We start from the raw sequence: 10,369 nt of genomic DNA on the forward strand, positions 1-10,369 counted from the left end.
TTTAAGCTGATTACTGTACATACTTATTGAGATATTGGACACATGCTCACTTTACATTTGCAACCAGTGTTATCAAAAGTAATACAATCTTAAGAGCAGGTTTAGGGTTTACTTAGACAAAAAGTTTTGTGGAATCTTCCCAATTCCACACACACACACACAAACACACACTCTCAAATCTAACTGCATCTTGTGACATTTCTGGGTCTACCTCTCCAGGGAGAGATGCAGGGGGATTGGAAGAAGGAAAAGCAAAAGAGAGGAAGAGGAGGGGGTGTCGAACAAAGAAGTTGGGAAGGAGACACTAATGAACACAGACAAAGTTGCCCTAACCTGTGCTCCAAGCTCCTCTGGGAAATAATTTTGTCAGTCGGTCAATAAACGCAGTGGACTGTGTCGGAACGGAGTTGCCCTTCAAGCTGTCGTTAAACTGTCATAGAAAAGATTTTTGTTGAAGGTTGTTCGAGTTACAGTTCACTAAAGAAACAGGGAGGACAACTGACCAGTAGACCAGTCAAATTTCAATGTCCAAAATAGCAAACCAACTCATCACACAGTCATTTTAACAGAAGGGCCAATATCAGTACGGGATATTGACCTGAGACTTGTCATTTAATTTCATGCACCAGTTGACAGACAAGGCACACAGAGCTGGACCCCCCGACTGCCCCACCTCGGTACTCACACACAAATACACACACACAGGAACACACACACACATGCCCCAGACACCACCTAATTGGCAGGTTGTTGCTGTTTGTTATGAACAGGGTGTGCACCATTCAACCTCAAGGCACCCCAGTCCTGCCCACTCACTCACACACACACACACACACACACACACACACACACACACACACACACAAACACACAACGCATGCTAGCAAGCCCCCTCCTTTCCTGACAGACAGTGTTCTACCAGTAACGGGTATGGCATTTAAGTGTGCGTGTGTGTTTCTTTTTTGGGTGTGTGGTGGAGGCGGGAGGGGGGGGGGGGGGGGGGTGACACCGCAGGTCAAACCTGAAGGGGAGAGAGAGCGAAAGCCGAGGCACACGACATGTTGGTGCGACCTGCTAGACCACCCCCCCAACCACCCGCGTCTGACATATGTCACTCCCAATCTGTTCGGCTGGGCGAGCATCTTCTGCTTCTCCCCTGACGTCGTAGCACCACAACAGCACACAGGGCCCACAAACACGTGAGCATGGGGAGCAAGAGAGAGCGAGAGAGAGAGAGAGAGAGAGAGAGAGAGAGAGAGAGAGAGAGAGAGAGAGAGAGAGAGAGAGAGAGAGAGAGAGAGAGAGAGAGAGAGAGAGAGAGAGAAGGATAGTGAGAGAAAGATAGAATGAGAGAGAAAAGGGGATAGAGAGAGAGAGAGAGAGAGAGAGAGAGAGAGAGAGAGAGAGAGAATTAAAGAGAGTTAAAAAGAGAAGGGGGGATTTGTGTGGATGCAACCCACTTCTTGCTAATTGGTGTTTTGGTAATAACACCATCTGTTCTTTAAGGAAGTCAGACACTGTCTCCATAAAGACCATACTTCTCCTGAATACATTTACAGTGGCGGCCAAAAAACAACTCTGCAGCTCTCCAGACTTCATTCAGCACCGAGTGGGTCCTGGTGGGGATCCAGACAGTGGAGAATAGACTCAGTAGCGCTAAGCTATCTTCCATAGCATGTTGTTTTGTAGCAGGACTTGAGTTGGCGCCATGCTGCACATATTGAAATCAGATGCACTTCTGTCATTTGGACTGCAAAAAGGGATATTGTACTTTGTCCTATAGGGACACAAAGATACCTATATACAGTGGCGCATTGTGAATTTTTGACTGTTTAGATTATCTCCATGCTCTCTTGGGAATGCTGTATATTTCAGATGGAGGAACAAATGAGAGACAGAACGTTAGTGACAATTGCCATGACAGCTGTCTGCCAGAATTGCGGGATTTAGTATAGAAGTAGAGTTGTAGAGTATGGAAGTAGAGTTGTAGCATAGTGTTTGGATGGAGTATAGAGTTTAAAATGTGTGTATTGTGGCACAGACTAGGATATACGACAGCAGTAGCTTGCCATCAAGTGGTACAATAAGGCCATTACAACTTAAACAGAGCAGGTGCCTGGTTCACATTATGTCAAGATGCACTCTAAAGCTGTCTCTAAAACAGGCAGGTGCTTGACAATGACCAACAGCACAGGCACACAGAGACACACATGCACACATTGCATGTACACACAATCAGATTTTACCCACTCCAAACAGTACATGCATGTACACAAACAACATCTTCAGATATACAACAATGCCAGATTCTTATACAATTCATATCTGCCCCCTGCCAGAGAGGAAAGACTCACACAACAAGCAGCCAGAATGCTTTGGTGGGGGGCTAAAACACACAGATAAATGCAATGACCATGTTTTACATCCACAATCTGTTACAGTGAATTTCCCCTGCTTCAATTCCACGGATGATTAAGCGTGATAATTAAGGTTTTTGGAAATTTTCCACAGAGGCCCAGACAAAGCAGCTGGTGACATTCATGCGTTGGAACCGGAGGGGGGATTCACAATAAATCCCCATTCATTTCAATGATCACAAAGTCTGCGTTTGGCATTGTTTCAAAATGATATAATGATAATGGGAAAATGCTGTGTTTATTGTTTTTGAAAAGCTGGTACTAAGAAAGAGAAAATACCTTAAAGGTTTTCTGGGAATTATTTATAGCCGGTGACAGGTGTTTTTTCTTTACTTCATATCTATATATTTGGCTTGCAGGTTATCCTGTTTCCTTTAATTGAACCTTTTTTTCTTTTAATTGATTTCTTATTGAGAAATGGAATAGTGTTGCACTTGTGAGGAGATTCTATGTAGATCAATGGGGAAATCAATTGCATAATGGTGTTTGCTTCAACTATACATATTAATAATTACAATTTTACAGTTTCAAAATAAGTTAGTTTTGAATATCACCAGGTACTACTATTACCTAATCACCGATAATTTAGGTAATTAATCCTCCTGTTGTGTTCATTTGAAGACCAGGACAAACTGCCATTCTTGGACAGGAATGATCCGGAAGATCAGGAGATACCTGTCTGAGCATTCCACCCAGCTGCTAGTCCAAGCACTTGTCCTCTCCAAGTTGGACTACTGCAACTCACTTGTTGCAGGTCTCCCAGCATGCACAACCCGCCCTCTCCAGAGGACTCAGAACGCAGCAGCCCACCTGGCCTTCAACCTACCCAGATGCTCCCATGTTACCCCGCTCCTCATCTCCCTTCACTGGCTTCCCATCACGGCCCGTATCAGATTCAAGATTCAAGGGACCTTCCGAGCGGTGAACGGGACTGCAGCCGACTACATCAAGTTTCTCCTCCAGCCTTACACCCCACCCGCCACCGTCGGTCTTCTTCTGACAACCGTCTGGTGGTCCCACCGCTGGTGGTCCCACCGCTCAAGAGCGCCCGCTTCCAACCCAAGCTCTTTTCCTGTCTGGCCCCCCAATGGTGGAATCATCTCCCCACCTACATCAGAGACACTGTCTCTCCACCTTAAAGAAAAGGCAAAAGATGCACTTGTTCTGGGAGTACAACAGTATTTAGGAATGATTTGCTGGACCTGATGTTAGTTTCCTCCAGGAAAACAATGACTCTTATTGAGGGACTTGTTTCTCTTGTTGGTTAATTGTAACTGATTTAACTTCTTAGACTCGCTTTGAATTATTCTATTGTTGCTTGCTTTCCTACAGGTACACTCTTGCACTTTTGAGGTTCATGTTGTTTAATTGTAACTTGTTTAACTACAATTGCTGCACCAGTCCACACTTGACCGGTGGGGATCTCATTCTATTATGACTGTAACTGTTAGCTGCTCCTGGCATTCTCTAATCCCTGCTCTCCTCTCTCTGTCCCCCCCCAAACACATCCCCTGTGGTGTGGGGGGTTTGAGTTGTCAGCACCTGCCTGGTCATCGGTCGGCCAACGCTGGACCTGGTCGCGAGTCTCCCGGTCCTGTCCTACATCTATAAAGTTGAACAATGGATTTTGATGTTTCAAAACCCATCAACACTGTATGACTATGTTTAGCCTGTGTTCTGCTCCTCTCTCACCAACCGTCTCTGGAGGAGGGGATCCCTCTCTGAATTGCTCCTCCCAAGGTTTCTTCAAAAAAAATTCAACGTTTTTCCTTGTCTTCCTTGAGGGTTTAGGTTGGTTGAGGGGCAGTTCTATGGGCGTATGTGAAGCCCTCTGTGACATGCTTACGTGTAAAAAGGGCTATACAAATAAATTTGATTTGATTTGATTTACATGCTCTTATGTTTCTTCCCATTGGCACGTATTTGCTTTTCACAATGTATTGTTAATTTTTTAGCTACCCACAATGTTTTTGGGGCTATCTCGTTGTCTTTGTTCACTGACCTATGCACTTTTGTAAAGCTCTCTATTGGAAGTCGCTTTGGATAAAAGTGTCTGCTAAATGAATAAATGTAAATGAATGTCACAACCTCAGCAAGGCCCTCTTCCTCATCACTAGACTAGAGTTCAACATCGGTTGTCTCTTTATCTGGATCATAGTCTGTGTGTGTATGTATGTACTTTTGAACACTTTTGGACACCACAGGTGTTTAGATACCCTGTGTGGACAAAGTAATGGAACCTTCTGGCAATCAAAATAAGTTGACTATTTTTTCAGAGAGAAAACTTGTAAATCGGTCACTTTTGACCGGAACACAACAGGAGGGTTAAACATAGCCTTATGTATTAGTATTTTAACAATACTTAATTCAGCCTACAGATAGGGGACATCAAATACCTCAATTTCCCAACATACACTGTAACCGGAAATAAGTGGAACGCCCCATGAAAACTCCATGGAAACGGCTTCCTGGCGTTCTAGCCGTAGACAAGTAGCTAGCTTGCTTGCTTCTGGACCATTACTGTATTACTATACTCTTTACCTAGTTTTGATTGCCGGATTGCCATTCGTGTTCCATTATGAGCCGAACTCCTGATGCAAGAGCAAGGTGAAGCCTACTCACTATTTAATTAAAAGATAGCTAGCTAGTACTAGCTAACGTAAACTAGCTGATAGCTACTAGTAGCCAGCCAGCTGGCTTTTAACGAAGCTGGAACCAGCTACTGTACACTAGGCTAGATAGCTGGTGTGCTAGCTTGCTAATCTACTACACTAATAAATAAGAGCAGCAGATGGAAAGTGGAATCAGAAAAGCCTTCGGACATGCTCAACCTCTCTTATTAATCTGAAAAATGTGTCCGGCAGTAGAGTTATAAGGGGGTAATATTAGCTGTTTACAATCTGAGTACAGTAGCCAAGGCAATAGCTGCTAGCACTACCAAGCAAAAGTGGTTTGCTGTGTTAAGTAGCCTACTGTACTATAGCCACTTTTCAAAAACAAGCCCAGAAAAGGTATTCATAGTTGTTGAAAGGGTTATATGAAAATTAAGATAAACTAGCCTACTGGTTGAAATAAGTGGAATGCCATTGACACGTTATCCAAACATGATCCTCAATGCAACAGGGACACCCAGACCAAACAGATCCAGGACAACATCACCAACGTGGAGAAGCACTTTGGGGAGATGTGCCAACTATTCGCCGCCTATGTCCGTAAAACAGCAAGGTTACGAGATAAAGCTGACCTCATGGTCAGAGAGATCAGTCTGTATGCAGACACGGAAACACCCAATCTGAAGAAAGGAATGAAACAGTTTGCTGACCAACTTGCCAAGATTCAGGACTATCGTCAAGCAGAGGTATGTAGCAGAGCTGCCTTCATTTGATATGGTGATTCTTATCAAGGACTGTGATTTCATTCGGTATAGTAATGACAATCCCAAACACCACAATATTCTTGCAGGTAGAGAGACTTGAAGCCAGAGTGGTAGAGCCTTTAAAAAGCTATGGACCATTGGTGAAACTGAAACGGGTAAGTCGTAAGGAAATTCTGAATGTGATGTTAGTTACCTGGACTGTCCACACGATGGCAGTATCTGTTTACAAAACGTACACGTTTCTTATGCTGATCCAAGATATTTGGCATTTAAGATGTGATCAACCATCCCCAGTCAGCACTGATCTGACTCATGTGCCTTCCTTCCAGGAGGACTTGAAGACAAGCCAGAGTGCCAGGAACCGAGAAGCCAAGCAGATGCAGCAGCTGGAAAGAACAAGGCAGCGAAACCCCTCCGACCGACAGATCATTGTATCTTTACCAGGCAGACTGCTCCCTTAATGGGAGATTTAAAGAGCTGATGCATTTACCAAATAGATTGATGAAAGGACGAAAGACTGCACGAGAATCGGACGTGCCGCTTCAATCATATTGAATCAGATAAGGCTACAGTGTTGGGCCAAGCTGAAGGATAACCGTGCTGGACATAGATGCGCGTTTGCTTGTTTGCGCGCTTGAGAGTGATTACAATGAAGTAAATATTGCACAAGCTATCTAAATAATGCATGACTTGGGGCAGTTTTAAACAAATGTTACTTTATAGTTGTGTTGTTTCTGTGGAGTAACATCTGCCTTTGTTGTAACCTCCTGGATCTAGCGGTTAGTTCCAGAAAGACTTCACACACACTTGTTTACTAGTTTAAGTCCAAGGTAGAAGTACCTTACAAGTACGCATTCATCTTTGATTGATTGCTTTGTTGGTTGCTGATGGATGTACTTTCCTTAATAACACCAACAGTCACAGGTGGCTTCCTTGATTTTTTTTACAGTCCATTCACTGCTGCAAGGGTTGTAGAAGTGATGGATTAAACATTTAGTACGCAACATATACAATTCCTGTTCTTTGGACATGTGTGAGCCTGGTGTGCTGTGTTCAGGCTGAAAGTGAGTTGCAGAGAGCTACAATGGACGCCACACGCACCACACGCCACCTGGAGGAGACAATAGACGAGTTTGAGAAGCAGAAAATCACTGATATCAAGGCCAGTTACCCCTCTGTCTGCCTGTCACCTTTCATCAGCTCTCTCGCTTTCCTTGTCTCAATCTCTCTCTCTTTTTTGAGCACATTCATTAAATAGAGCTACAGTTTCTAGACCAAATATTCGTAGGAATATTAAACCCATATCAGACGACGGTAAAACAAATCCATCTCTGTTCATTTGCCACTCATTCTCTCTTTTTTCTCTTTCACCGTCCATGAATAAAATTTACATATACTCTATTTGTGTAGTGTGTTTTTACAAGCAATGCCACAAAAGGCTCCACAGATGAACTCATATTTTCCCCAATCTCTCTTGCAGAAGATCTTCGGGGAGTTTGTGACCGTGGAGATGACGTTCCACGCCAAGGCACTGGAGGTTTACACCACAGCCTTCCAGAACATTCAGATGGTGGATGAGGACGAGGACCTGGAGGTGAGCCTATGCTAGCCTAATATTGAAATAGATCTCGCTGCTAGCGTTTTTTTTTTTTTCTTTCCGCTTGACATCACAGTTTGTGGTTTTCATTCAATGATTCATCTCCCGATCACGCCAATGGGAGTGACACTTCTAACCCGGACAGCCTGTTTGAGTGACTCACGCTGTGAAGTCGATGCACTTGCAGGTTCACAAACAATGAGAAATCCTTTTCAACCTGACGGAGACTGCCGCTAAAATGTCTTCTCAACACTTTGACCATCTCCGTGTCCTTGTGTCGACATGAACAGCATTTTCTGGAGGTTACATTGATGCTGTTTGTTTACCTCCTGATGAAATTCGATGAATAGTTGGAGGACTGTGTTGACAGTGCCTGTGTAGGTTCTTGGAGGGCGTCTTGGTTTTCAACAGTTGTTGCATCGACAAGCATCAAGTGATAGTGTATTGTATACATTTAAATTGGTGCTGCCTAAAGATCTGGATTTAATGCAGCTGTGATTACTTCAAAATAGTTCATTTGTTCATAATTTGCCCCTAAATATTTGCACGTTCAATCACTGAGTCGAAGGAACTTAATGAGTCAACAGACTCATGAGGGTGAGTCAGTGTAAAGGGTCAGGCTTCCCTTCAATTAATCTGTAACAAAGATTGGCTCACTTGCTGTTTCTGGCCTTTGTCCATGGTCTTACGGCATGAAGCTCACACAAGCTTGCCACTGCCTTCTGCTGTCTCCAGGGGCTTTCTCAGTAACGTTAATGCCACCAGCCGTGAGGTTTGCTTGCATGACGTCTTAGACTAGCTTTAATTCTGCTTTACAAAGGCCACAAATGACTTGACTTAACCTAGTCTACAAGACCTTTCTCCATCATTCTCAAATGGGTCAGACAAGAAAAACCATTCAGGCAATGTATGGATTCACTATCAGGATTCGGATTGTTGAGGTGTAGTGCAGGGAAATTGATTGAATTAATTTAACAGTTGGGCATCGTTAACTAATCTAAGAAGGCGATTTTATGAGCCATAATGTCAATGAAAGAGGGGAAATAATGTCCAATTTTGCAGCCTATTTGTTTTCAATGTAATTGTCTTTAAATTCAGTGTCCCACTATACCACTTCTAGAAAACCCTACTCGTTGCCCTGCCTTTGTGTGCCTACATGTCTACATTATCCTAAGCATCTGAGACATCCTTCTTTACCTCCAAGTAAAGATAATAATTTCTCACACACAAATTGCAGTTTTTTCTATCCTCTGAATAGTATAGCACCTCCTACTGTCTTTGAAGAGTATAGCACCTCCTACTGTCTTTGAATAGTATAGCACCTCCTACTGTCTTTGAAGAGTATAGCACCTCCTACTGTCTTTGAATAGTATAGCACCTCCTACTGTCTTTGAATAGTATAGCACCTCCTACTGTCTTTGAATAGTATAGCACCTCCTACTGTCTTTGAAGAGTATAGCACCTCCTACTGTCTTTGAAGAGTATAGCACCTCCTACTGTCTTGGCAGGTGTTCAGGAGCATGCTGCACCCCCCAGACTACAAGTCCCGCTTAGAACTAGTCCGTACTCATTCCAAAAGCTCCATCAATCAGACTGGGTCCACCCTGAGTAGTTCAGGGACTTCGCAGGTAAGGCATATGCAAAGCCACTCTCTGTACCACATTTAAATAGATAAATCCTTCTAAATCGGTCTTCCCGATGACTGGCTTTCCCTAACCTGACCTTCTTTCAAGCACCGACACGCCGCGCACAAACATCAAGCTCCTCGTCTTGCGCTTCCTATAGGTCTCCCTGCACCTTCTCCTGTATTTGTTGTGCCCTTTGGGTCAAGTGAAGCGAACCCAGGAGAGATATCTCACGTCTCTGCTCGCTCCCTCATGTCCTGCCTCTTCGCCCCTCCTGCCTCATTCGGCGTTGGCGGAGAGGAATCCCATGCCTCCAACGTTAGTTAGAGGAGGAATGGAGGAAAGGAGGCAACGACCCCAAAAAACTGAGGCAGTGAGATCAGGAACCGAGAAGGGTTTTTCGTCGATTTTTATCAGGCGCTGTCTGGCATAACTGGATTGTTCAAAGTGGAAAAAGCATGCCGCGCTCGCACGGCCTCGCACGCACACAAACGCCGATCGCTGCCTGACGTCGACACAACACTGATGATTCATGCGCAGTCTCATGCATATTCAAGTGCTCCCTCGTAATGTGGGATCCAGCAGGGAGGTTACTGACTTAATGGGCACCTGTCGTACTGCAGCAACAGAGGACCCCGAGCAGGCAGAGAAGAAGGGAGGAGGAGGAGGAGGAGGAGGAGGATGACGAGGAGGAGGACGAGGAGGATTTGGAGGACGTCACTGACGACGAAGACTGAACGCGCCCGATGTCATGTGTCGTATTTGTATGCGTTGCTTTCGAGGGAAAGGCTGCACATTTGTGGCCATAAAAATGATGTAACCACCCTGTATAACTCTATTTTGAGACCCCGTCGAATAAGAATGGGGATTCTAGACACGAGCTGCATGATTATACAGTATGCTGTCTTGTATGATCTTAAAATGGTACCTCAAACATTGTATTCACTATAAAATGCCACATAAAGTATTGTCGTACTTTCTTACCTTTTCTGCTTTTTGTATTACGTATAGTGCCAAAAGTAAATTGTTTGGCAGTACTTTCGATATTGTCAACTCTGTGATTCACCTTGTTTTTTTTTTACATAGAAAGAATTAAAGTGGTTGCCATGGAATTCAAAACATCCAGAAAGTCGTGTCTTATTACCCCCCCCCTTTTGATCTAATGTTGATTTCCATAATTGGCTCCAGTGTATTTGAGTCACACAGAGTTGCAGGGATTCCAATGTGATGGATGCAGTTGGTAGTGACTCATCTGTTCCAGGCCGGTCATGCAACAGTGGTTTAAATGAAAGCCCAGGACGTTCTGCACCCTGCGCCTGCCTCGGCTCAGAGTGAGTCGAGCCGAGATGCTGAG

The 10,369-nt window shown here is 44.2% G+C and overlaps 1 protein-coding gene across 1 annotated transcript; it reads left to right on the forward strand.

Annotated features, from left to right (window-relative positions):
- Positions 1-4,893: 4,893 nt before the first annotated feature.
- On the forward strand, positions 4,894-10,128 carry cibar1 (CBY1 interacting BAR domain containing 1). Its single transcript, XM_067255989.1, has 9 exons — positions 4,894-5,024; positions 5,541-5,775; positions 5,880-5,948; positions 6,123-6,224; positions 6,712-6,717; positions 6,851-6,959; positions 7,218-7,387; positions 8,899-9,018; positions 9,639-10,128. The coding sequence occupies exons 1-9, from the start codon at positions 4,996-4,998 to the stop codon at positions 9,750-9,752; spliced, it is 954 nt and encodes a 317-aa protein (XP_067112090.1). The 5' UTR covers positions 4,894-4,995; the 3' UTR covers positions 9,753-10,128.
- The last annotated feature ends 241 nt before the right edge of the window (positions 10,129-10,369 follow it).

The sequence above is a fragment of the Osmerus mordax genome, chromosome 18 (genome assembly GCF_038355195.1).
Source record: "Osmerus mordax isolate fOsmMor3 chromosome 18, fOsmMor3.pri, whole genome shotgun sequence".
NCBI lineage: Eukaryota > Metazoa > Chordata > Actinopteri > Osmeriformes > Osmeridae > Osmerus > Osmerus mordax.